Source organism: Kogia breviceps, chromosome 10, assembly GCF_026419965.1.
Source record: "Kogia breviceps isolate mKogBre1 chromosome 10, mKogBre1 haplotype 1, whole genome shotgun sequence".
NCBI lineage: Eukaryota > Metazoa > Chordata > Mammalia > Artiodactyla > Physeteridae > Kogia > Kogia breviceps.
In genome coordinates, this window is record NC_081319.1 from 18,174,197 (window position 1) to 18,201,962 (window position 27,766).

At 44.3% G+C, this 27,766-nt stretch overlaps 2 protein-coding genes and 1 non-coding gene across 3 annotated transcripts in view; all 3 read left to right on the forward strand.

Annotated features, from left to right (window-relative positions):
* The window catches only part of SHQ1 (SHQ1, H/ACA ribonucleoprotein assembly factor), a 94,021-nt gene extending 73,752 nt beyond the window's left edge, over positions 1 to 20,269 (forward strand). The window contains 2 exon segments of the mRNA XM_059077918.2: positions 19,007 to 19,510; positions 19,512 to 20,269. Coding sequence (XP_058933901.1) covers positions 19,007 to 19,510; positions 19,512 to 19,551 — 544 coding nt within the window. The 3' untranslated portion in view covers positions 19,552 to 20,269.
* LOC131764753 (U6 spliceosomal RNA) lies at positions 16,752 to 16,855 on the forward strand. The gene has a single exon (XR_009337951.1). It is a non-coding gene; the product is annotated as a U6 spliceosomal RNA (small nuclear RNA).
* A 5,757-nt stretch (positions 20,270 to 26,026) lies between the features above and the next one.
* Positions 26,027 to 26,476, forward strand: LOC131764552 (large ribosomal subunit protein uL11-like). Its single transcript, XM_059077937.2, has one exon. The coding sequence runs from the start codon at positions 26,027 to 26,029 to the stop codon at positions 26,474 to 26,476; it is 450 nt and encodes a 149-aa protein (XP_058933920.1).
* Positions 26,477 to 27,766: the final 1,290 nt, after the last annotated feature.

The window sequence follows — 27,766 nt, forward strand, 5'->3', positions numbered from 1 at the left end:
GGAGGGAAGGGAGAGGGAAGGGAAGGGAAGGAGGTTGGCCTATGATTTTCCATTCTCCTACTATCTTTATCTACATTTGTTATCAAGGTTATGCCAGCCTGATGAAGTGTATTGGGGGTTGTTGCCTTTTCTGTTCTCTGAAATAGCTTATGTAAGATTGAAACAATCTCATCCGTGAATTTTCAGTAAAGTTCATCCCAGAAGCCATCTTGACATTTTTCTTTTTGAAATTTTTTAACTATTCTTTCAGATTTTCCAATTGCTATACAAGTATTCTAGTTCTGTTTCTCCTTGAGTCAGTTTTAATAGATTATATTTTTTTAGAAGTTTGTCCCTTTCATCTAAATTTTCAAAACTTTCTAACATAAAGTTGTTCCTATTTCCTCTTATCTGTTTTCTTCTCTACAGCATCTATAATTTTCTTACTTTACATTCCTGTGTATTTGTGCTTTCTTGTTTTTGTTTCTTCTTTTTTTGATCAATCTTGCAAGGGAGTATATTTGATTAGTTTATCAAAGAACCAATATTGGGCTTCCCTGGTGGCGCAGTGGTTGAGAATCCGCCTGCCGATGCAGGGGTCACGGGTTCGTGCCCTGGTCCGGGAAGATCCCACATGCCGCGGAGCAACTAAGCCCGTGAGCCATGGCCGCTAGGCCTGCGCGTCCGGAGCCTGTGCTCCGCAACGGGAGAGGCCACAGCAGTGAGAGGCCCGCATACCGCAAAAAAAAAAAAAAAAAAAAAGAACCAATATTTTACTCTCTTGATCCTCTCTTTTTGTGTTCTATTTCATTACTTTTTGCTTTTATCTATGTCATTTTATTCCTTCTGTTTTGGGAAATTTGTTATGCTGTTTTTTCTGACTTCTTATGTAGATGCTTAACTGATTAACTCTGGACCTTTCTTCATTTAAGTCTATAACCTTTCCTCCAAATACCTGCTTTGTATGCATCTTCAAGGTTGTGAAATATACTGAATTTTCATTATTATTCTGTTCCAAAATTTTCTGATTTTACTCATGAACTGTTTAGAAGTGTGTTTCTCCAAGTGTATGGGGTTTTTATGTAATGTCTTTGTTACTGATTTCTAACTTCATTGCATTTCTGTCAGAGAATTTAATTTGTTGAGATTAATTTTATGCCTAGCATGATCATTTTTTTAAATTTTGAAGCTTGAAAGTAAGGTTTATGCTCGATTGTTAGCTGCTAATTTGTATGTGTGTCTATTGTTGAAACTTGTCAGTTGGGCTGTTTAAGTTTTTATATCCTTCAATGATTTATTTTGTCTGTTTAATCTATCAACTTTTGGACTGAAAGGTGTGTGAAAGTCTCTTAGTATATTAGTGAACTTGTCAATTTCTTCCTGTCGACTTGTGGTCAGTTTTTACTTTATGATTGGAGGCATGTTATTTGGCACTATTAGTTTACAATAACTAATATTTTGTCTCTCAGTTACAGCTCCCTGGAGAACTGCAGTGTTTATTATGTAGTGGTCTTCTTTTACCACTGATAATGCTTTTTTGCCTTACAGTCTATTTTGTCTGATACTGATATGGAGATCCCAGCTTTCTTTTGGTTAATATTTGCCTGGCATATTTTCTTTCTGTCCTTGGAGGAGTTAATTTTTGTGAACATTGTTTCAATAAACTTTCGATGACTGGTTTCAGATTCAAAGATAACTACAAAATCTTTTTTTTTTTGTATACTGAACATTTGATATAAAGCTCTGTTGGATCAGTAATTTGGGAACTAGTTCAGATGTTTTGGGGGTTTCTGGTCTTACTATTAGGTGCGTTGTCCTGTCTGGATTCCCTGATTCAGGAGTGTCTGTCTCTGACACCCCACTCCACACTGGATCAATCCAGCAGGTCTTTTAAATTTGTGCTATATAACTTCTTTCACTTAAATTCCTCTTTTTGGTGTCACTGCCTTTCCTTTAATTCAGGCCTATATTTTCTCATTTCCTGCCATTGTGTCCCCTATGTTTTCCTTGCCCCCAGAGTCTCACTCCCTGTCTTGTTTTTTTCCAACAACGATGCCAATCCTGTCTTCCTGAAATGCCATTTTGACCGTGCTGTCCTGCTCAGCAGTTCTCCACAGTTCCCCCTTGCCAAGGATAAGAGCCTAAATGAACACCTGAGCTGGGTTCAGGACCCTTTGCATTCTCTTCCTCATCTTTTCTACTTCTTTCCTCACTCCTGCTGATTGGGCACCCTCCCTCTCTCCTTCCAGATACACTCAGCGTTTCCCAAATTTACCAAGAGCTTCAGCCCTTCATTGCCTTTGTACATTCCATTTTCTCTACCAGAAATGTTACATTTTACCTGAAGCTTTCTCTAATGACACCAACAAAGTCATCTCTCCATTGTAAGGCTTGAAGCTAACGCTGACATCACTTGTCTTGGTGATGATCATTGTTATCCAGTCAGTCATAGAGTTGAGATGCCTGGCAAAATCTCCTCCTTTGCCAGCCTTTATTTTGTGGGTCAGTTCCCTGTGCACTGTCGACACTATGTGATTTCTAGTCCTTGGCATGAGACACTTGGCATGTCTGGAGACTGACTGATGGAGGAGGGCACTGGTTCTACTCTGAAGCACCTTAGATTATTTGAAAGTTCTCCTTTGAATTGGACTGAAATCTATTTTTTTCTCATTAGTTTTAATTCTGGACGCATATGGAATAACTCCTTTCTTTCTTCAAATACCTGTTTTTATCTGTCTAGGGGATTGCTATTGCATTCCTTCTAAGTCTTCTCGATCAGCCTCTTCTGCCTTTAAATGATTCTTACAGGTCCAAAATTTCTACTTTGCCCTTCCTGGTCTCTCTCTCTCTCTCTCTCTTTAATATTTACTTAGTTATTTATTATTTATTTATTTTGGCTGCACTGGGCCTTAGTTGCGGCATGCGAACTCTTAGTTGCGGCATGCATGCGGGATCTAGTTCCCCGACCAGGTGAACCCAGGCCCCTGTACTGGGAGTGCGGAGTCTTACCCACTGGACCACCAAGGACGTCCCCCTTCCTGATCTCTTTTTAAAAGGCAAATTTTAGTTGGTCAGTGCCTCCCCTCTCCTTTTTGGGGTCAGTACCCTTTTAAAGTATCCTTCAGGTTAAATGTAATCCTCCAGGTTTGGCCAGAAAGTAGAAAGGAGCTGTCACTCTCATTTTTTATCACCATTCCTGTATTAATGTGGTCTGGGAGCTCATCTACTTATAGTTGGAAACCTCAACACACTCCTTATTCCTAGTTTACCATTAACCAAAACCCTTAAGATTTTTGTCTCAGACATTGTTGAATTAATTATAATTTGTCTCAGACGTTGTTTAATTATTTACAATTATAATTTCTCATGTATCAGCTATTGATAACTTTGTATCTGTTCCCTGGTTTTTACCGTGGTGAATTTGGTTTTGTCCCATGCACCTGCTTTACCCTTTTTGGAACTACCATCCCAGCTATTTCCTGATCTTTTTACTTTTGTAACACTCTTTGTAAACTTGACTCCTGAAATCCAGTAAGTAATCACTTTTGGAGCTTCTTCTGTATGTGAAGCGCAAGATCAGGGATCCGGGAACTGAAGAGGAATTAGTAAGCCTTCTGCCCTTAAGGAATTAGAATGAATGTTCTATGTTTTCACCTAAGATAGTGAATAAATGTTGAATGAAGAAGTCTGGCGTCAAAACTTTTTACTCTTCCACGAGGTCCCTTCCTTCAGGTTGAAATTAATCTTAACCTGTAAGGTCAAATGTGAGTCCAGTCAGCTTTATAACCATACACCCCATGTTCTGTATTTCACCCATAAAGAAGCCACAGGAGACTGTCATATGCCGTCCTAAAACCCAGGCACAATCTTTACCCAGGGCTCCCAGGCTGAGGCCAGTCCAAGGGGTGGCATCCATTTTTGTGAACCCATGCCAGCTCCTGGGGACACCACTTCATCTCCTAATGCACACAGTTCATTGGTTTTGAGTTCACTGTCCACAGTTTCATCACTTTCCTTCTTCACCGTCTGAAAGATAAGCAAGATGCGTTTGCCTCTTTCCTGTCTTCTGTTTGGATGTTGGAGGCTAGAAACATTGTTCTCATTCCCTTTCCAGTTTTTTCTGTGATCAGCAAAATGCCTTTTCTGTTAGTATTAATCCGTGTCACAGTTTTTGCCTTCCATAACGATAGCTGTAATTTTATGGTACTTCCTGGACCTTTTTCTCTTTTCTTCATCATTCTCATTTTATTGAAAAGACAGCCCTTGGTCAAATTGACAGAGAAGCAAACTCCTTCTTCTTGGGACTTCTGAGATATAGTCTGGTCCACATGAAGCCCTGATCATTCTGTCATCTTAAGCCATGGTCCACAAAGCCAAATTCTGATTTTGATTTGAAAAGGTTGGGGTCGGAAAGTTGTCCCTTGCCATTAGAAATGTAGAGAGGCCATTGAGTATCATGGTTAAGAGTATGGGAGCCAGTTGGGCCAGTTGGTTGGCTTCAGATCTGTACGGCCTTGAACAAGTCATTTAAACTTTCTGTGCCTCAGCTGTCCACAAAATTGGTAGAGTTAGGCAAATTAGATGAGCTGACACATGCAGTATGCTTAGAGCACGTTAGCACAGACTAAGTAGTCAATTAATGGTTTGCAAACAACAAAGTGCCTCCATTGATGCATTGCTTGCTTAACAATGACATTGGCTGAATCAGGCAATTGGTCCATGATAATAATAATAGCTTACTGCACGCCAGGCATTGTGCTAAGTGCTTTATATTCATCATGTCTCTTAATCTCATAGGTTTTATATGATTTGGGTTGTGTCCCCATTTTATTATGGCCCCAGGTTACAGGTATGGAAACTGAGGCTCAAAGAGATGAAGAAACCCAGGCCTGCTTGTCAGAACCTGAGCTCCTAACCTCCTTGCTGTGGTCGGTCAGTCCCCTGTCATCTTCCAGAACATTAACCCACCCTTTTTGTTAACACTGCATGCTCTGTCTCTGTTGACGAAGTTCCAGTGTGGTTTCTATTAGTGAGCATTTAGTCTTGCTGGGGAGAAAACATATGCAAATGGAAGAATTAGTGGATTACGGAGAGAATCCGCCTCATTGTCAGTGATACAGCCGGTGATACAGCCATAAGAAAGATATTGATTCAGGGACTTCCCTGGTGGTCCAGAGGTTGAGAATCCTCCTTCCAATGCAGGGGACGTGGGTTCGATCCCTAGTCAGGGAACTAAGATTCCACATGCCACAGGGCAACTGAGCCTGCACGCCACAGCTAGAGAGCCCGCGTGCCGCAACTAAGACCCAATGCAGCCAAAAATAAATAAATAAAATAAAAGGTATTGATTAATAGAAGAGGGAACTTGGCGTGATCTACAGGGCTGAGTGGAGTATTGGACTTGACCTGGGAACTAAAGATGGGTCGGGTCTGACCAGGCACAGAGAGAAAGGAGGGAGGTGTGCAAGGCAGGGATACAACTTGAGGCAAATCCCCGAAGTTAAAACAGTTGTGCTGGGAGTGAGGGCGGTGGTGAACTGGTCACACTGGTGGAGCGGGAATGTGCTGGGGTATATAGAATATGTTAGAGCATTGGGGAGATGCAGTTAAGTCTGTAGCATGTAAGAGTTGCAAGCTGGTGGCCCTTGGGTCACTACTGGTTCTCAGTGAATTTTCTAAAACTTCGAATTGGTTATCAGCACTTAAAAATTGGAAGATTTTATGTCAAAGTCTGGATTTACAGCTGCTTTGGAACTAACAGAGAAGTTCTGGCAGTTGCTGAGCCCATGTCCCCACTTGGTGACAACTGGCTGGAGCTGAGGCCAGCTGTCTCCCCTGTACGGGACAAGGGTGCTCCATTCTGCACAGACCCCCGGCCCCTTCCATGCGATTCCATCTGCCTGACTGGTGAGGGCAGCAGAGTTTGTGACCTTGGCCTCATGGATACGGGCTCTGAGACTGGCTCAGGGGACCCTGTCCTTTCTTCCTTTCAAACTGCAGGCTCCATGAGAGCAGGATCCAGGCTTTGCTTGGGCACTGCTGCGCTGCTCGGGCTAGAAAAACACCCTGCAGATCTCGGGCCCTCAATCAACGTGGCACGTGGGTGGCAGCAGTGACGTTACAGTGGGCTCACTTTCCGAAGCTGAACACGTACGGATGAGGTGCACAGCAGTCAACCAGGTGTCTCATTTTAAGCCCTGTTTTTAAAAAGAAAGCTGTGGATGACCCTTACACAGCCAACAGGATGCTTACGAAGTCGAGAACGGTCTGCGTGTGTGTCAAGGAGAAAACTGCTGGTTGTGCTTTGCTCTGTTTCCAGCCCCATTCCCGGACACGGGGAGGTACGCTCTTGTTCTCTTCTTCAGACACACACTGAACAATACGAGGAGAAAATGCATCAGGAAGACCGAAGGCACATACTTATTGGTTTCATTCAGCAGGAACAGCAGCACGACTTAGAGCACAGCCAGCGCTCCCAGCTCTGTGCGATTTCACAAATCCTGTAAAACCCCAGTTGCTTTTCACTAGGGATGTGATCTTTCCTCCTGGCTGCGGATGGCAGCTCTCCGCCACGGCTCAGTTTAGCCCAGGTTCTTGTTCTGTTTATTTCTTTCTTTCCCTTTCTTCTGCACGTGGTGTTCCTCTGGGCTCCGTCTGCACGCACCTTGCCACGGAAGCCCTGGAAAAGAAGAAAGTCCACCCGCCTCTCCCCCGGGGCTTGGCTCCAGAAAATCAAAGCCGAGCAGAGGCAGCTCTTCTCCGCCTGCAGCAGGGTCAGCGATTTGTGTAACATTTTCCGTGTCAGCGTATCTCTGCCGATTTCTTGCGTTTGTGAGCAAGGGGAGGAAGTGCCGCATCGCCATGGCTGCCTTTTTAAACAGGTGGGAGCCGCAGCTGCGGCTGCGATCAAAGCCCAGCCCCGCGCTCCCAGCCGTGCCTGCCTTTTTGTCAAGTGTTCCTGGTGGGGCTGGATTCATCCCTTTGGAGTGAGGTGGCTCCAAGAAAAAACTTACCCGGATGCCCCCACAGAAAAGCCCTTACGTCTCTCGCCCCACGTGGGAAGCTTTTTGATCCCATCGTTTGAATCTAACCATAATTAGGCTTTTGCATCCAGTTCTTGTAGGAACACGAAATGCTGTTCAGCCAGCAGGTTTGGTACTCACAGCCATCTAACTGGGGGGTTTCTGTTGTACTGTGTATTCCTGTATTTAGTCAAGTGATATTTTGGAGTCACTTTTTCATTCTTATTTTTAGTAATCAGTAATTTTCGTAGATAGTAATTTGGGTCTGATTGGACAACTTGGCAACTCTTCAGTTCTAATGATAGCAGAGTTTTCGCCTGTATGTCTTGATGCTAAAGTGAACATAGAATTCTTAAGCGATGTCCAACAAACTAATTTTTGAGAGTCATGGTCACTACCTTAAAATAGAGAATAAATTTTAGTCCCCATCCTGATACAAGTAAGAGTAAATTAAGCCTAGTAAATTAAGCCTAAATTAAGCCTAGAAGGCTTAATTTGCATAAATGTTTTGTCAAGGATTGGATCCCCCAACAGTAGATTCTTCAGTGATTCTCCTGGCTAGTGTGGTCTTCCAGCATCTTGTTTCACGTAGGTAATAAGCCCTCTGAGTACCCAGGTGGTGTCACTGCTTCGGTGGGAGCTAGCACACAGCAGGTTGTGTGTTAGAAGCCCTGGCCATCCCCCGGACTCACCCTCTGGCATCAGGCAGACGTTGGCCTGTGAGCACTGGTGAAGTGTGGAGCGCCACGCATACCTGCTTAGCCCGTGTGACTGAGGAAAGGATCGCACAGGCTCACGCATATGAAAGCAGTTCTAAACCCTCCAGCCTGGTGCCTGTGTGGAATATGGGTGCTCCAGGCTGTGGTAACCCTGTGCTCTTGGCTTTGTCTAGGCCTCGTCTCTGTCACCGAAAATTAGGGCTTTCGATTCGATCTTGGTAGTCGAATTTTGTATTGATAGCCACGTGAGGGTATTTTGGTGTAGATTAGTTAAAATAAAATAAGATTTAGGATTCAATTCCTCAGTCACGCTGGACATTTCAAGTGCTCCGTTGCCACATGTGGCTCGCGGCTACCACGTTAGATAGCACAGATCTAAAACATTTCCATCGTTACGTACAGCTCTGCCAGACAACGCTGCACTCAGTTATCTCTCAGGTTCCTTCCAGCCTGCGTGTGTGTAGACTTCAACAGAGTGGCTTGCTCAGCCCTTAAAGGAGAATTAATTGTGCCTTTAATGCCCCATCCTCCACCCGTACCAGGGGCGTGGATCTGCTGTAATCTTTGCCCTTGTCTCCCTGGTGGCTGAGCGTGAGGCCTTCCTATGGCCTCTTTTACAGTTTCTTAGCAGAGAAAAGTTAGCTGTAGAAAGATACGTTCTTGAGCCCTTAAGTAATTTTATTTAGCTTATATTTATAGTATGAAATACTATAAAATTCTGGCTTGGCCAGAATTTTTCTCCTATCTTACTAAACCTCTGGGTCTTCCTTTTTAGCAATAAGATAGCCCGTTGTCATTTTCCTTGAACGTGGGATGGCACAGATTGGGTATCAGGCTCAGGTGAGTGGAAGGTAGGAGAAGCAGTTTTCTAGGCATGGATACACGATCTGCAGATTAGAGACAGCTACATGGGAATTGACATCCACGTGGCTTTTAGGCTGGGAGCAGGGGTTGGATGTGAGTATTGTACCAAGTTCAGTGGGCTGGAGGTTCAAGCGAGGAAAAAAATGGACTAAGTAAAAAGCAAGAATAAAGCCAGGTCCCACACTTTAGGCTGTTCTATGTATTTGGTCCCTCATGTCACCTTTCAGTGAGGTCTTCTATAAACACGTAAAAAATTGAATCCCCTCTATCCTTAGCGCTCCTGGGCCACTTTTCAGCTCTGTTTTTTCCAAAGCAGTTATACCATCTAGCACACTCTATGTTTACTTAGTTTCTGTTTGTTGTCTATCTTTTCCTAAACAAGAGTATAAGCTCCATGAGCATGAGGGTCCTTATCTGTTTTGCTCAGTGCTTGGGCACATAGTACTTTCAGTAGATATTGAATGAATGAATGAATGAATGAATGAGAAATGCGTCTGCCGCGTTGTTTCAGTGAGACCTGGAGGTAGAGGTTACTTGTAGGAGAGGCCCATACTGGAGGTAAGGAAGCAATGGGTGGAGGGTGGGGGCGGGGCTAAGGCAGGCACGGGGTGGGGTCTAACCGGGCTGGACAGGGAGTGGGGGAGGAGCAGACTTCTGGAGCCTGGCCTTGGGAGAGATCTCTGCAGAGGCTGAAGATTTTGTGCAAGAAAGCAGCTGATCCCAGCTTTGTAGAATCGGTGCTGGGAGATGAGATGTTTCTGAGAATGAGCCTCAGGATCACGCGGGCCTAGAAGAAAGGCCACGGAGAGAACTCGTGAGCCAGAGGGCCATTAGAGAAGGGCTCCTCGCACCTTGACCTGGAGCCGAGGTTGCTGAGTGGCTGCAGGCTGAGGCTTCAGAGCTGACCCAGGAGCCGGGGAGAGCCTCGTGCCAGTCCCACGCTGCCAGCTGTTTGGTCAGATTGAGTCAGCGATGCCGGGAGCTGTAAAGTGTAAGGTGGTCATAATCATCACTCGGACACGGTCACGACTGTCTGAAGCAGTGCTTCTCAGGTTTCACTGAGCATACAGGTCCCCTGGGAGCTTGTTAAAAATTGCAGATTCTGATTCAGGGGGCTGGGAGAGGCCCTGGGATTTTGCAGTTCTCACAAATTCTGGGGTAATACTGCTGCTGCTGGTCCAGGGGCTCCAGTTTAAGTAGCAAGGCTTTATTAAGGAGAGAAACTAAATATGTGTCATTGATATCAATTACCTTTATTAAAACTATTTTAAAATTCTCCGTGGAGAGGCTAGGGACTGTCACTTAAGGATGTTCTGATAGACAAATGCTTTTCACTATAGTTGAACTAAAGTAGGTTTTTTTTTTTGTTTTTTTTTTTTTTTTTTTTGCGGTATGCGGGCCTCTCACTGTTGTGGCCTCTCCCGTTGCGGAGCACAGGCTCCGGACACGCAGGCCTAGCGGCCATGGCTCACGGGCTTAGTTGCTCCGTGGCATGTGGGATCTTCCCGGACCAGGGCACGAACCCTTGTCTTCTGCATCGGCAGGTGAATTCTCAACCACTGCGCCACCAGGGAAGCCCTAAAGTAGTTTTTGAGAGAACATAAGAAGCATTAAGAAAATTGGCCTTCCTCGATTTTGATTTTCTGTAGATGAACGCTTGTCAGCGCTGTCGTGCAGTCTGGCTTTCAAATCCAAGGCTTCCTAAGGCAGTTCTTGAAAGTCCAAGCCTGAGCAGACTTTTACGTCCATTCCCTACATGCGAGAGGTGGTTGTACCCAGCAGGGTGTGGTGTGTGTGCTGGGCTGCTGACCAGCTGGTCTTGACAGGGGCCTGGATCGGGGATAGAAGTCTGCTTTCGTGCGTAGCAAATGGACTTGAGGACTCGGGGAGGGAGAAGGGGAAGCTGGGACGACGTGAGAGAGTGGCATGGACAGATATACACTACCAGATGTCAAATAAATAGCTGGTGGGAAGCAGCCACATAGCATAGGGAGATCAGCTCGGTGCTTTGTGACCACTTAGAGGGTGGGAGGGAGACGCGAGAGGGAGGGGAAATGAGGATATATGTATACGTATAGTTGATTCACTTTGTTGTACAGCAGCAACTAACACAACAATGTAAAGTAATTATACTCCAATAAAGATGTTCAAACAATAATAATAATTATGGAATTTGACCTGTGCGTTGTGAACTTGCTTTGCAATGGTAACTCCTTTATCCTTTCCATTTTCTCCCTTCTGCAATGAGAATGTCTTTTCTACACCTGCCCAACCATTGTATTTTGCAACAGATAAGTTGTTTTTTAGTTTCACAGGTCTGTGGACAGAGAGGAATTTACCCCAGGATGGAGCCTACCCAGAGTCTCACCTAAACCTGATTGAGATGAGATTTAGATGAGATTTTGGACCTGGAATTGATGTTGGAATGGATTGAGACCTTGGGGATGTTGAGATGGGTGAATGTATCTTGCATGTGGGACAGCCATGAATCGGGGGGTGGGGGGCTAGAAGACAGGCTGCACTGGGCTGGATAGTGTCCCCCTAATTCATATCCTCTCAGAACCCTAGAATGTGACTTCATCTGGAAATAGGGTTGTCGTAGATATAAATTATTGTTAAGATGGGGTCATATTGGTGTAGGATGGACCCTTAATCCAATATGACCGGTATTCTTACGAGGAGAAGAGACACAGAGACACATCCAGAGGGAAGACAGCCATGCAAAGAAACAGACAGACAGACACACAGAGAGAATGGCAGGTGGTGACAGAAGCAGAGTTTAAGAGTGATGTGTCTATAAGCCACGGATTCCTGGCAACACCTGAAGCTAAGAGAAAGGCATGGAACAGATTCTCCCCTCGGAGCCTTCAGAAGGAAGCAGCCCTGCTGATACCTTGATTTTGGACTTCTAGCCTCTAGAGCTGTAAGAGGATAAATTTCTGCTGTTTGAAGCCACCCACTTTGTGGTAGTTTGTTATGACAGTCACGGGAAACTAATACAGGGAGTTTTCGGAAAATTATTCTAATGATCCATGGACTAGGTGTTGTTTTTCATAATCCAGCCCCAAAGAATGGTATTAAGTCAGGTTGAAAATAGGATGAAAAATTATTTCATTGGCCCAAACTCAATATGGCATAAATGACTCTTTTTTTTTAACATCTTTATTGGCGTATAATTGCTTTACAATGGTGTGTTAGTTTCTGCTTTATAACAAAGTGAATCAGCTATACGTATACATATATCCCCACACCCCCTCCCTCTTGCGTCTCCCTCCCACCCTCCCTATCCCACCCCTCTAGGTGGTCACAAAGCACTGAGCTGATCTCTCTGTGCTATGGGGCTGCTTCCCACTAGCTATCTGTTTTACATCTGGTAGTGTATATATGTCCCTGCCACTCTCTCACTTCGTCCCAGCTTACCCTTCCCCCTCCCCATGTCCTCAAGTCCATTCTCTACGTCTGCGTCTTTATTCCTGTCCTGCCCCTAGGTTCAGAACCTTTTTTTTAGATTCCATATATATGTGTTAGCATACAGTATTTTCTTTCTGACTTATCTCACTCTTTATAACAGACTCTAGGTCCATCCACCTCACTACAAATAACTCAATTTCATTTCTTTTTATGGCTGAGTAATATTCCATTGTATTATGTGCCACATCTTCTTTATCCATTCATCTGTCGATGGACACTTAAGTTGCTTCCATGAATGACTCTTACTTTGCAGTATTTGCCGTATGTCAGATGACATACAGAATCGGTAATTTCTTGTTCAAAGAGATCAGTTGTTTCTGTTAATGACTGAGATGGAAATGTTTTTTACTCTTAGAGACTAAGGGCAGGCAGTTCTGTGTTCATCTGTGCATGAGTTGCTGTTTGTCTTTCATGGCACTCTTCAGAGTAGAGTTTCACTAGCAACTTCTACCTAAAGCTAATGCATTACCTTTTATTTAGATCAGGTTGCATAAATGTATTTTGGGCAGGGGAGTTTAAAATTTGGAACTGGTTCTTTTCAGTAGAAAAGAATTAAGATTATATGTCATTATCATCATTGCCTTTTAAAAAGAAAGTTGACATGCTGTTTGTTCCCGGCAAGAACCCGAGTGTGTGTGTGTGTGTGTGTGTGTGTGTGTGTGTGTGTGTGTGTGTGTGTGTGTCTGTGCTTTGAAATTAAAAGGCCAAGTCAGTGTATTCCATCATCCAGTATGAAATGTGTCTGGAGTGGCCTCACTGGAGTCCTGTCCTACATTATCAGTTGCTGGCTCTAGTGTCAGTATGTCATGCCTGGCAGGTTAGCAGGTTTTGGCAGAGGAAATGAAACCTAGTCAGTTAGTACAAGATTTATAGTAGGCCTCCTATTGCAGGAAGTGGTGAAAAGTTGATTGATAGTTTGAGACAAAACTCTACAGCAAGAAACAGGATGTATGCTTTCTATTTATACCTAGTTTTCTTTTTCCTGCATTTCAGGGCTCCTTTTGCACTTTGTTTGGCTGTTTCATAAGGCTACGTTTCCCTTTATTTTTTTTCCCCGAAATTCAGTCGCCAAATATAAAATAATTGAGGGAATTTTATATCAGCTTAGCCACAGTAAAGGCGTATACCCTCAGCTGTTACTGTTACTCTTTCATGGCAGTTGGATTTACTGTAACTTGTCAGAAGGCAGTCTTTAATTTAAAAAAAATTCCTCCAGATAGGATATTATTTCACATCTGTAAACAGAATGGCAGAGTTGTTTTTTTTTAAAGCTACATGGCTGGATTACATTTCCAAAAATTTTCTAAGAAAAATCTGTGTTGAGTATAATTCTATTAAAATATGACATTAGTACAGTCTATCATGTGTCTTTTAAATGCTGAATCTCTTCACTCTGTAATTAATACATCTTAACAGGTAGGAGTTTTTCACTTAGACATAAAATGTATACTATAAGTACAACTAGTGACTCAGCGTATGTGTTCATTGAGCATACCCATATGTACCTGGTTTTTGTAAGCATTCTAGTTAACTAATAATGTCATTTGACAAGCCTTTTTGACATGACCTAGCCTGGTCTGTTTTGAGTGTGACAGTGGAAAACCACAAACTGCGTTAAATGAGGTGTTTTCTGAAATGGAAAGGCCATTACAGAGTTAGATTCTAGAATTTACAAGGAGTGGCAGAGTTAGAACCAACTCCAATTGTGCCAGTGTTTGAAAGAACAAAGAGGGTACTCTTTCATGGCTTAATTTTTTTCTCCAAAGGAATAATTTCCTTTTCTGTGAACAGTGACTGCTAAGTTATCTGTGTAAAATAATTGAATAGAAACAAACCCAACTTTCATTCCTCAGGCTTTTGGGTCATATTCTACACCAATGATATTTTGAACATTTTAATTAGTTTTTTATCCCAGCATTCTTTAAGAAGAGAGGTCAAAATGCTTCTTCTGTAGAGTTTCTATCAGAAGTTTAATATCAATTTGGGAAACTAGACAGCTTAAGGTAGTAAAAGTGGGATAATAAGAAATAGAGGGACTTCCCTGGTGGCGCAGTGGTTAGGAATCCGCCTGCCGATGCAGGGGATACGGGTTTGAGCCCCGGACTGGGAAGATCCCACATGCCACGGAGCAGCTAAGCCCATGTGCCGCAACTGCTGAGCCCACGAGCCACAACTACTGAAACCCGGGTGCCTAGAGCCCGTACTCCGCAACAAGAGAAGCCACCGCAATGAGAAGCCCGCGCACCACAACGAAGAGCAGACCCCGCTCCGCTCGACTAGAGAAAGTCCGCGCGCAGCAGCAAAGACCCAACGCAGCCAAAAATAAGATAAAGAAATAAATTTATTTTTAAAAAAAAAAAGAAAGAGAGATGAATCAGGGTGGCAAGGAATTAAAAAAAGAAACATATAATCCATTTGTTACACACATTATATAAATGGGTCATTTTAAACATAATATAGTGCTAAAAGTGAGAAACTTTTCTCTGAAGAATAAAAAGTCATCTCAGCTGGTAAGAGGCACGAGTTTCTGTTTGGGTCCTGTGCCTCATCCTTGCCGCTTTCCTGCCTGTTAGAGGTGACACTTTTTAGTCCCAGCATTGTGGGGGATGCTTTCTGAAAAGAGCCATGATGACAGGTAGGGAGCTTTGAAATTCCACATTTATGCGGTTGTAAGTGACAGATGTAATATTTTTATAGTAGACAATAACAAAGATATAAATAGTTTTAACTTGAGTAGATATATCGACTGTATTCACGAATATCCACAAAAATAATTCACATTTTTTCCCCTGGGATTCTACAACCTCTGTAGGTAAAGCTTAGATGTATACTCCATTTAAGATTGCTGAGCTAAAGGGACCAGTCGTAGTTTCTCTGGAGAATTCTGGGCCTTAGGCACGTCAGAACTTGCTCCTTTGACGTGTTGAGGGGTAGCACATTGGGAAGGAATCAAGAATGTGGGCTTAAGAAGGGAAGCTTTGCGGAGCCTGAGAATTCCTGGGAGGCCCTGTGGTGAAGAGAGAGTGCCGTGCCGGAGCTCAGAGCTCAGAGGCCTGGACTTCCCGTCCTGACTGACCCTCATCAGCGGGGTGAACTTCAGCTGGTCTCTTAACCTCTCTGAGCTTCTGTTTCACCATCTGTCACGTGGGGCTAAAAATGAACCTGATTCATAGGGTTGTCGTTAGGAGCAAGTGCAATGAGACGTTTGTGGAACGTCGTCCTTCACATATTGTCGAAAGTGTTGATCATGGCTCTTAAACATGTGAGGTGTGTGGTTACTGAAGTGTAAAGGCTTTTATTTCAGATTTTTATTTTGCATATGATAATTTAATGTGGGGCATTGTCTTCTTTCCCAAGTTCATGGCTCTTTATCTCTTAAAGCTGTGTGTCATTACCCAGAGAGGACCTTTTTCAGTGAGAAAGATGGCAGTGAACTAGTCCTTAGGCTGGCAGGGCCTTGCAGTAAGCAGGTTTTAAACTGGTCCACTGGCTCTGACCAGATCCGTGGCCACTCGTAGCCAAGGTTTCAAAATATATGGTGGACATCATCTACAGCTGTCTTGGACATAGATGTAGATTATATTGCAATCATCTTATTTCATAACTGGTTTTTTTTTGTTGTTTTTTTTTTTTTTTTTGCGGTACGCGGGCCTCTCGCCGTTGTGGCCTCTCCCGTTGCGGAGCACAGGCTCCGGACACGCAGGCTCAGCGGCCACGGCCCATGGGACCAGCCGCTCTGCGGCATATGGGATCTTCCCGGACCGGGGCACGAACCCATGTCCCCTGCATCGGCAGGCGGATTCTCAACCACTGCGCCACCAGGGAAGCCCTTCATAACTGCTTTTAAAGATGTCTCAAGCCCACCAGAGTTCACTCAGAGTTACAGCCCTTTGGGAATCATTCACCGACTGTAGTGGATCTCATCCAGATTTTCCTCTCTACCCCGGACCATCTTTCCTTTTCTAAGCTCTGGCAATTCCAGCACTGAGACATAGGGTTGTCCTCATTTAAGAGAAAGTTGTGCATCCATGACGGCCATTGTCCTTGTCCTGCCCTCCCTTGGACACTGACTGCAGTGGAAGCTTCGGTCCTGGTTACACTTGTGGAGGGCCGGGGCGGGGCGCAGAAGCTCGTTGTTACGTTAAGTATTTTGAGACAAAGGGGTCTCAGGTACATCCAGGCACTTCGATGAAAGTCCCCAAGTCCCCGTCTGTCGCTTTTGCTCTGTTGAAATGAAGCCTCATTTCCCCAGTATTATGGGATGGACTGCGCTTTGACGAATGAATTTATCCTGTGAACTCACCTCATCCAGTTTGTCTCAAGCCACCCATTTAATCTTTGGAGCTACGGAAACCCAGAAGACATGTCGCTCATTGACACTGTTTTTCACTTGCCACACCAGATTTTCTTCTACGGAACAGCAAACATGCCGTTTTTGGAGAACTGCAGTATGCTTTACACGTTGCTTCAGAAACAGAACTACTAAAATGAATCCAAGTTAATGAAAAAGTTTATCTGTTCAGTATAATGTAATGTTATAAATAGAGCAAAAATATCCTCTGAAATAGCATGAGATGGTTTTCTGCTAAAAATAAAAAGCACTCCATGTCGCTCTCTGATACTGCTTTTTTTTTTCTTTTTTAGTTAAAAAATTTGAACAGGTATTCCATTGACATAGGTTTAAAAAGGAACGATAGTGCTTGGTTCAGCAGCGCAGATACTAAAATTGGAACAATACAGAGATTAGCATGGCGCCTGTGCAAGAATGACACTGAAATTTGTGAAGTGTTCCAAATTTTTATATTGTGTGATATTGCTTATATGTGGAATCTTACAAAAGGGTACAAATGAACTTATTTACCAAACAGAAACAGAGTCACAGATATAGAAAACAAAGTTATGGTTAACAAGGGGGAAGGGGGCAGGGATAAATTGGGAGATTGGGATTGACATATCCACACTGCTATTGTAGGGCCTCAACTATACTTACACCCCTACTTCCCTATCGATACTTTTGAGCTTTAAGCTTTTTCGCTGGCAATAAGATAATGGAATGTCCCCGCCCTGGGCAGAAACCGCTCCGAGCAAACAAGTATGGCGGGGGATGAAACCTCAGCAAACCAGTATGGCGGGTGATAAGAATGATTAAGCCAGAGTTTAAAGGTCGCCCTAGCCAACCATAACTCATGTGACTCAACCCCCACTCCGGTAAATGTAAAGTAGGCATCCAACAGCTAACCAATCAAGGAACTAGAGCCAAGACCCCCACTCCGGTAAATGTAAAGCAGGCATCCAACAGCTAACCAATCAAGGAACTAGAGCCAAGTCCCCACTCCGGTCCAGGAACAAACAAACCAATGAGGAAAAAACCCTTGATATATCCACACTTTGCATAATGAAAACTATAAAATGTATGTAATTCCGCTTGGGGGGGTTCCTCTTCGGCCTCCTGCGTGAGGACCAAGGAACCCCGGTGCACCGGCTCCTAATAAACCTCTTGCGTGTTGCAGCGACTCTCGACTCTTGGCGGTTCTTGGGCGAGCTGGGACCCCTCAGAGACCGTTCAGGTCTAACACTATACATAAAGTAGATAACTAATAAGGACCTACTGTACAGCACAGGGAACTCTACTCAGTACTCTGTAACGACCTATATGGGAAAAGAATCTAAAAAAGAGTAGATATATGTATATGTATAACTGATTCACTGTGCTGTACAGCAGAAACTAACACAGCATCGTAAATCAACTCTACTCTAATGAAAAATTTAAAAATAAAAACCAATATGCGGTGACAAGTCTGCCTGTCACCATCATCTTCCATCTTTCCAGCTCCTGCAGTGCCCCCTCCACATAAATATTAGTGTTCTCTGCAGCTCTCCAGAGTTCATGGATAAGTGTACAAGCAAATAAAAGATGTTTTCATTTCTTTCCTTTGTTGTGTGTGTTTAACATAGAAGGCAGCATATACACATGGCAGGCCTTTTGTTGTTAAACAATATATCTGGGTTAGCCCCTGGAGAGCCTCATCCGTTACATAGCTGTAGACTTTTCCTTCGTGTGGCTATGCCATAGCCACATGCCACGTTGATGGACATTTGGGTGTTTCTTATTTTGGAGTATTAGAAACAATGCCACAGTAAATAGTATCTTGGGCCTGTGTCGTGTAGCCTACGTGTTTAATTTCCAGATGCGGGTTTGCTTGGGTCAAGGGTATGTACGTCTTCCGTTTTGAAAGGTATTGCCAGGTTCTCCCTCATCGGGACTGTAGCTGTTAACTCTCTCACCAGCAGGGTATGAAAGCGCCTTTCCTCCACAGCCTTGCTGGCACTGTTACCAAATGTTTGGATTTTTGCCAATCTGATAAATGAAAAATATAGCTCACCACGACTTTAATTTGTATTTCTCTTATTTGACTGAAGTTGTTGAACATCTTTTCATATATTTAAGAGCCATTTGTATTTCTTTGTATGAGAATTGTCTGCTTGTGTCTTTTGCCAATTTTCCTGATGGATTATTATCTGCATTTTTAAGAACTCTGTTAGGGGAACTAGGCCTTGTTTTGTGATATGAATTGCAAATATTTTTCTCAATTTTGCATTAGCCTTTTGACTTTTCTTGTAATTTCTTTTTTCTTTCTGCCCTACAGAACTTGTTGATTTTTATTAGTTGAATTTATCAATCTTTGCCTTTCTTTTGTGGCTTCTGGATTTTGAGTCCTAGTTAGAAAGGCCTTCCTCATGCTAGGCTCATGAGGGAAATCTCCTGCGTTTCCTTGTAATACTTGGTTCCTTTTTTCCATTCATATCATTGATCTGTTTGGGGATTCATCCTGTGTGCCATATGAAGTATGGATCCAACTTTATTTTGTTATCTCTTTAAGCTGTGGACCCTGTTATCCCCAGACCAATTAATGAATAGTCCTAACATTTCTTCTTAAAATGGTCTTCAAGGTCCAGAAAGTTGGCAGCTCTTGCAGAAGCCTTAAAGAAAGCATCCCCGACCAAGGCCCAGCTGGGGTTGGAACTGCAGGAACTGGAAGCAGCGGCACTCTTGGTCCAGGAGGAAGAAGCTGCATCGAAAGCAGGAGCCCGAGGCATTTCCGGGCAGCAGACGCCTTCCTCCAGCTCTGAGACAAGCGATTCGGAGGAATCAGAGAGCAGCGCATCATCTGAGACCGAGGACTCAGACTCGGAACACGAGGAGCCCAGAGGTGGTGAATGTGAGGCAGGGCCTTCCTTGCTCGGTCCCTTTGTTGAGGACAGCAGCACGGCCCTGCTTGCTGACCGTGGTGGGATGTGCAGAAGCGTGGTCCTCCCAGGGTCTGATGATGGTCAGGGACAGCCGCTCGCCTCTCCCCGGGCTCCTGGGGCATCTGAGCCTCTAATCCAGGAGCTTGGAGAACAACTGGAGACTTCGGTTCAGATTTCTGAGCCCAAGAGCTCTGCTGCTGGACAGCGTGCTGAAGAGAGACAGCCGGCAGACGCCCAAGAATTGACTCTGAGTGGTCTCGTTCGTTATTGAGAATTGCGTCAGATTTGGTTTTGTTGACCGAATAAGAATTCTTCATTTTCACTTTGTACTTTCCCTTAGTGTAGACAACATTGTTTGTCAGTGAGCTAATGTTGACACCAGTCGGTTTTCTTGTTGCACCTTTAAAAATAAAGTTCTAAAGTATTTCTTAAAGACAAGTGTAATTCATATTTGGAGATGAGAATAATAGTTCTGCCAGAATCTCTAGAAGGTAAAGCCCTAAAATATTTTGAGTAGCTTTACAGAGATACGCAGGACATTACAGTAAGCCACAAATATCTTAAGCAGATAGTGCGATAAGTGTTGACAGATACAGACACCGAATAAAACCAGTAGTGCACTTGAGATGCTGTACTCACCCACCATCTCCAGGTGTCCTCCTGCCCCTTCGTCACCCCTCCCCCACCCCCGCCTCTGCATGCCACCCACCCCCACTCCCCAGGCAAGCCTCCATCTGTTAGTTTGCATTTCCTAGAATTTAATATAAAGTGAAGCGTATAACGTGTACTCTTCTCTGTCAGGCTTCTTTCATTCAGTATAATTATTTTGAGATACATTGATGTAGCATGTATCGAGGTTTGGGGGTGGTTTTTCTTTTTCCATATCTGAGTAGTATTTCATTAAATGGACGTTTGGGTTGTTTCCAGCTTTCAGCTGTTCCAAATAAAGCTGTTATGAACATTTGTGTGCAAGTCTTTGTGTGGACATATGCTCTTATTTCTCTTAGGTAAATATCTAGGAGTGGAATGACAGAGCCGTATGGTAGGTGTATGTTTAACAGTTGAAGAAACCGCCAAACTGTTTTCCAAAGTGGCTGTACCATTTAACACGCCCACCAGCAGCCTGTGAGAGCTCACTTCTTTCTCATTCTTGTCGTCACTTGGTGTGGTCCATGTTTAACATTTTTACCATTTTAATAGGTGTGAAGTGGTATCTCCTGGGTTTGTTTTGCATTTTTAAGACTTCTTTTGTTGAGCGTCTTTTCACATGTGTATGCGTCATCCACATATCTTTGGTGAAGTGTCTGTTCAGATCTCTTGCCATTTTTTTTAAGCTGGGTCGCTTTTCTTACTTTTGTGTTTGGAGGGTTCTTTATAAATGCTAGATACAAAGCCCCGGAGGAGTCATCCTTGCATGCCTGATAATCTGTGATTGCATAAACGTTGTGAATTTCACCCCGTTGGGTACTGGATATGTATTCTTAAAAATATTCTTTAGCTTTGTTTGGGGATGCAGTTAAGCTACTTGGAAATAGTTTGATCCTTGTGGGTCTTGCTTTTGTAATTTGATAGGCAGGTCTGGAACAGTGCTCCACCTAGGACAAACTATTTCTCCGTCCTCAGGAACGATTTTCCCATGCCCCACGGATTATGAGTGTTCCAATCCGGCTGATGGAAATAGACAGCTGTGTGGGTGCTGAGCACTGGTCCCTCTAACCCCTTCATGTGGTTCTTGCCTGGCCTCATTTATAGGCTCTCCTCTGAGTCCTCGACCCTCTCCAGGTATCTGGGGTTCTCTGTAGCTCTCCCCTCTCCCGTACTCTTGTCTTGCAGACTCAGGCTGCCTTGGACTCCCCAAGCCCCCGGCTCTGTCTCCTGAACTCCGGAGTCCATTGGGTTCTGCCTGGGTCACCCCTCCCTGTGCAGCCTAGACATTCTTCCAGGGCAGTAGGCGAGGCCCTCGTACTGATGCTGGGGTTTGCTTTCCATCCCTTGGGATCACTGTCTTTCATTGCCTGATGTCCAGTGTCTTGAAAACCATGGTTTCATGTATTATTTCTGTTTTTCTTGTTTGATTATGTCAGGAGGGAAAATTCATCTGGTCCCTATTACCCCATCTTGATTGGAAACGTAAGCCTCCATTAATAATTTAAATGTGAAGTTTCCTACTTGAGTGTAAGCTCCTAGGGAGTGATGTCTGTGTCGTGTCTTGTTACCACTGCATCATCAGTGCCCATATTCTCAGAGCTCCATAAATATTTGTTGAATGAATGAACAAATGAAATAAACCAATTTGCTTTAGGGAGGAAATGAAATGAAATCTGATATGTATTAATCTCAGAAGCATTTTTATTTCAGGAAACGGTATGATCCCTTTTACTCTGGGTCTGTATAGGTTGCAAGTGTTTGTGTATTTGGTGACTGTGCTATTTGACACACATGTTAACTCCTGAACACCCTACCAGCTTCTTTAGAATGTGTTCGAGACTTTGCTCAGGCTCCCCAGAGACCTTCAGAATCCCTGTGACCATTGAAAATGCATTTCTCCTCAGTAGCACATGACCTGAGGCCAGTTTGAAAAGGCATTATCCGTTATTCCCCCCTCATTTACTTCTACTGACGTCAGGTTGAGCAAATCCACTCTTGTCTAAAAGTTTAAAGCCGTGGAAATTTCTCCTTCCATCACCTTCTGTCCTTCCTTAGGAATCTAAACAGGATCTACTTTGGTGAGAATCGTCTTGGGTAGAAAAATCTGTTACTCTCTTCCTCAAAGGATGGGCCAACATGATCCTTCCCGGACGTCCTCAAAGCAGAGGAACCTGCTGAACGACTCTCCTGAGTTTTAAAAACCACGTGAGTGAGCGCCTTAATTTTAGATTCCGTGTCTGCCACGTTACTTTTACCCTTTCTTTGTTCGCAGAGGGTTAAAGCTTTGTAATATCGCATTACCCTGTCTTTGTTTAAGATGAGTTAAGAACACCATACCATGTCTGTAATCCAAAACACATCCAAAGGTGCTGCCTTTAATATTTTTTTTTTTAGGGCTTCCCTGGGGGCGCAGTGGTTGGGAGCCCGCCTGCCGATGCAGGGGATGTGGGTTCGTGCCCCGGTCCGGGAGGATCCCGCGTGCCGCGGAGCGGCTGGGCCCGTGAGCCATGGCCGCCGAGCCTGCGCGTCCGGAGCCTGTGCTCTGCAATGGGAGAGGCCGCAGTGGTGAGAGGCCCGCGTACCGCAAAAATACATATATATATATATATATATATATATATATATATATATATATTTAACTAGATGACCTGCCAGGCAACTCGAGGGATTTTTCTATAGCCATATGCATTTCCCAAGAACCCTGGGTGATGGAAGAAAAAATAAAAAGTTAGGGAAAGCACAGAGAGGAGACCTCAGCAGCTGCTTAGCTGCAGCTCAGTGGCAAGAACCAGGGCCTCGGGGCTGAGGAGACAAGGCATCGAGTCCCAGAGCCATAGTTCGCAGGTATGCCAACCTCTGAACTTCTCCCTTCCTCTTGGAAATGGGAATACAACGACTTTTTTGGCTAATCTTACAGGATGATGAGACTGCACGTTCAAAACACTTTATCAACTGGAAAGTATTAAACCAGCATAAGAGTTTATTATTATTGTCACACTTCCCAGTGCTGCACGGGGCTCTTTTCAGCTACCTGACAACAGGTTTCTGGGGGAGCCGGCCCTTGGAAAGTGAGAGTCCTGTCCATCGCTTCTGAGGCGTGCTCGTTGTAAAAGTCTACGCGCTTCAGCAGATTAGACAGAAATGTTAATTACATCAGTGAATCACAGCACTGCCTCATCTTCTGGGAGGGCATTATCATTGACTTGTTTTCTATGTTCTGTCTCTTCTCCCATTATCCTTGAAGAACGACACAGGGCCTCGCTGTGGGCATGATCCGTTTTAGGTGCCAGGGACTACATTGATATCATCTTTCACTGGCACGGGATTAATTTACAGATGACACAGGGCTACTCCCTATCACGTTCTAAATTGGTTGAACAGCTGGGGGGGTGGTTTTCACACCTGCTAGTGAAAAATCCATTTGGGTTGCATGGATCAAATTCTTTTACCAAGAATTGGGCATATGAGAGAAAGGATCGAGTTTTCTCAGCCATAAGACTTGATAAAATTCTTCTAAATCAGAGGGAACTCCTGGATATCTATTTTGTTATAAGGAGATTTTTATTTTCCATCTTGTAACTAGAAATTGACCCATATAGTCAATGGTGACAAAAGATACATCTAAAAGAAATGGAAATGAATGAAAGACAATATAGGAAGGAAACTAGGCAGCTTTCGAGTTGCCGCTGTATTAAAAATATACCAACTCTTCAGACTATATTAATTATAAGATCTTGGAAGATGCCGACATCCTCTTGTAGCAAATGATCGGTCATGTAATGTCATTGCATGTCTGGTAAATTGAAGTTAAAGCTTCATAAACACATATCTCTGTGATTGTTTGGTCAGGCGTCTCCATAAAAGCAAATCAAAGATTGCAAATCTTTCCTTAACATCATTCCATCTAAATCCCCGATGGAGTTTTTGTTCGTGATCGGCTGCTCCCGTTCCTGCCCATTTTCTAAAGAAGTGTGTTATGTATAGTTTCAGACCATACCAAGTGAAGGAAGCATTGATTAGACTTGATTTAAGGCAGCAAGTGATAAATGCAGCTGGAAATTGATTCATGCCTCTCCAGTGACTGGGGCTCAGCCATCCACAGTTGACACAACTCTTGTCTCAAGGCTGGAGAAAACAAACAGGGAAACACATGTCAAACAGATAAATGACTCGGCTGTTTTGAACTCTCTGCAGAGGCCATTTGTTTCCTAGATAAGGAAGACTGCTCTCCAAAGTCATGGAAAGATAAGCTGGAGGAAAAGGATGAATGTGGGAGCAGATGCCTTAGCACTTAGAAAAAAAAACAAACAGAAAGGATGTACCTCCCAGAAGAATCTTGCTACGTGGATCTGCTTTCCTTTCCCCCAGAAAATGCTGGAAGCAGCGATTGGGCCACGCAAGCCTGGGTCCTAGCTGGGACCACATGCTGAAGGCTCTGCCTCTGGTATTTTAGGTCTTGCAAGTGGTAGGCCATTGTCTCTTAAGCTCTTTCCAGGGGGACATTCCTCACCTCTTGCTGGAGTGAGCATTCAGCGGAAGGAGCAGCCGAGCGACTGGAGAGCCCTGCCTATAGTCCATCCAGCCTGAAGCTCCAGCAGTTTGACCATCAGCCCAGAGACCCCCGGAAAACAGGAGCCCTACTGCAACCCAGGGCCTCCCGTGGAGCCTCACCTACAGCACAGAGTTCCATATTTACTGTCTTTGTTTCTGTACATGCTGTGTTTTCCCACCTCCACCTGTTTGCTCGTGCACTGCTTTCTCTTCTCCCTGTGAGTTTGCCCAGATTGCCCCAAGCAAATGCCACCTCCTCCAGGAGGTCACCCTTCATTCTCCCTCTGAACTCACACCGAATCAGGGCTAGGCCCTGCTGGAAGAGCCTGGAATCCAAGGAAAGCCGAAGGGATTGGAGCAGGGAAGAGAGATTCCTGCCAGGCTGTCCCCTAGGGCAGTGGGTTCCAGAGTTCTGTATTCAGACTTCTGTGAAATTAGAAACAAGAAAACGAGGGTGGGGGGTAGGGAGGAGTACAAGGCTGCCAGTGTTTAATTTTGTTCATAGATGTATACAGGCCGTATATTCTACTGAAACCATGCTTCCATACAAACGTGTTATCATCAAAAATGTAAAAGGACCTTTCAGAATAATAGTCCTCTAAATCCAACACACTTACCTACAAGAGAAACTCTCTCACCTGAGAATCACAGTTAACTGTTTGGCATCTGTAGTTCCAGTCTTTTTTCTGCGTATCTGTATACAGATATATACCCATATTAAAAAAAAAAATAGAATCATGCACTACATAAATTTGTAAATCCATTTTTCTCTCTTAACAAGAGGTCATGAATATTTTCATAAGTCATTGAATAACCTCCTAAAATAAGGCTTTTCCTGGCTGCATTGATGTAGTCTTATTGAAATAGAAGAGATTACTCTCAGATGTAAATTGTATTAATCAGAGTTTTCCTGCTGTGTAGTGTATTTGCCAAGCATGGGCACCTAGATTCTCTAGGTACTTCCTTGGCAACTTTTCCTCAGTTGCATTACTGCAGCCTGCTGTATTTTATAGAAAGAATACCCTTGAATTAGAGAAGAGACAGGATTTTCATAACATCCATCACTGTGGAACCACTGCATGGTACCAAGCTGTGTGCTAGGCTTGTCTTGTCCTAAGCATGTCAAGCAGGGCCTGTCTCCACGTCAGTCCTTCTGTAGACATAGACCCGCCGATGGGGGCAGCTCTGGGTATGTTGAGACCAGGTAGCTCTGTTCTTAGCTGACTGGATCGTGCTCGTACTTGACCCAAGGTGGGATCTGCTAGTCCAGAGTGCTTTATTGAAACCAGGGATTCTCGATTTTGGCAACACCCTTGGATCATCTGAGAAACTTTAGAGAAATACTGATACCCAGTCTTCTCTGAAGACAATGGAATCAGAGTCTCTGGAGATGTCTAAACAGGCAAAAAGTGGAATAATAAGATTCCTGTTCGATTTCGGCTTTCGGCTCTGAGGAGGTCAAGGTGCGACTTTCTTCACTCCTCCCAAATCCGGGCTCATCTGACACCAGCCGCCTCCACCATGCCGCCTAAGTTCCACCCCAACGAGATAAAAGTCGTGTACCTGAAGTGCACTGGTAGGGATGTCAGTGCGACATCTGCCCTGGCCCCCAAGATCGGCCCCCTGGGTGTGTCTCCAAAAAACACTGGTGATGACATCACCAAGGCAACTGGTGAGTGGAAGCCTCTGAGGATTATAGTGAAACGGACCATTCAGAACAGACAGGCCCAGCCTGAGGTGGTACCTTCTGCCTCTGCCCTGATCATCAAAGCCATCAAGGAACCGCCAAGAGACAGAAAGAAGCAGAAAAACATTAAGCACAGTGGAAACATCACTTTTGATGAGATCGTCAGCATTGCCCGACAGATGCTGCATCGGTCTTTAGCTAGAGAACTCTCTGGAACCATTAAAAAGATCCTGCCCAGTCTGTCGGCTGCAGTGTTGATGGCCACCACCCTCATGACATCATAGATGACATCAGCAGTTGTGTGGTGGAATGCCCAGCTGGTTAAGAACTACAAAGAAAAATAATTTAATAAAGTGTTATTTGACAAAAAAAAAAAGATTCATGCTCTCAGAAATCTGCACTGGGAAATGCAGAGGGCATCAGGCCCTGGGCAGCAGATGTTGAGGGTGAGAGATGCATTGAAGGAGATCTAGAATTGGTCTTGCAAACTCACAGAGGAAGGCAAAGAAACAGGAGTTTAGAAGGATCTGTGCAGTGGAGAAAAGATACAGCAGAGAGGGTTGAAGACACCAGCTGGTCATGGAAAAGAGAGTGGCTGGGTGGAGAAGGATGCAGACACATGAAGCTGTTAAGAGGACCCCAGAGCAGCCTTGGATCCCTACACCACCCTTTCACCAACTCCAGTTCCATTAGGCTTGACGGTATGCCTGTGCTCACTCTTTGAGATCAGAGAGCATCCGTTTCCCTTATTGCTGGTCAAATCAGAGGTCTTTCTTAAAGTAACAGGAAACCTGAGACAGCTGCTTCAAACTGTAAAGAGGGTTTATTAGTTCATGATGAAAGTCCAGTGATAGCGTAGATTTCAGGAGAGGCTTAACCCAGCTGCTGACTTTGTGACCAAAGCCCTGTTTCTTGTGGTTTGTCTTCTCTACCATCCTCAATGTTGACTTCATCCCAGTTTGGACACCTCTCACATCTCAAGGCAGCTGCCAGCAGCCCCTGCAGCTACCTACTTTCTTCTTAACATCCATCCAAAAAAAGAGAGTATTTGTGTTCCAGCATCCGCAGCACGTGCCTTCAGGTTCACTCTGATTGGATCAGTTTAGGGACACGCTCAGTCATTCACGGTTGGCCAATGAAATGTGCTGGCTGGCTTTTTCTCAATCAAGTGGCCAGCCCTGGAGCAGGATAGGCAGAGGAGTGTCAGCTCAGCCCGCAGTCCAGGGAAAACCTGCTGGGGAATGTGGCGAGCCGACAGCTACAGGCCGCCGCAGCTTCACTTCCTGATCCAGCACAGCATTCTTGCGGGGGCCACATGTTCCCCAGGCTGTTCCCAGGTGCTAATGCTGGGCCATTGCTACCCAGCGTGGGACTCCCCTTCACAGCTCTGAGACTTTCTCAGGCTGAGGCTCCTGTGGGGCTCTCCACCAGATCTTCCTTGCCTCCTTTCTTTCACATATATCAGTCCTCTTTCTGCTTGAGGCCCTCTCCTCCTACTCTTGTTTCCTCTCCTCTTTATCCTTCACAGAGGATGCACTTGTAATTCTCTCTTGGCTTCTGCTTCCCACAGGACC

What these genes read in the sequence shown, in the direction of transcription:
- LOC131764552 (XM_059077937.2), top strand. Translation starts at nt 26,027, where the DNA reads ATGCCGCCTAAGTTCCACCCCAACGAGATAAAAGTCGTGTACCTGAAG.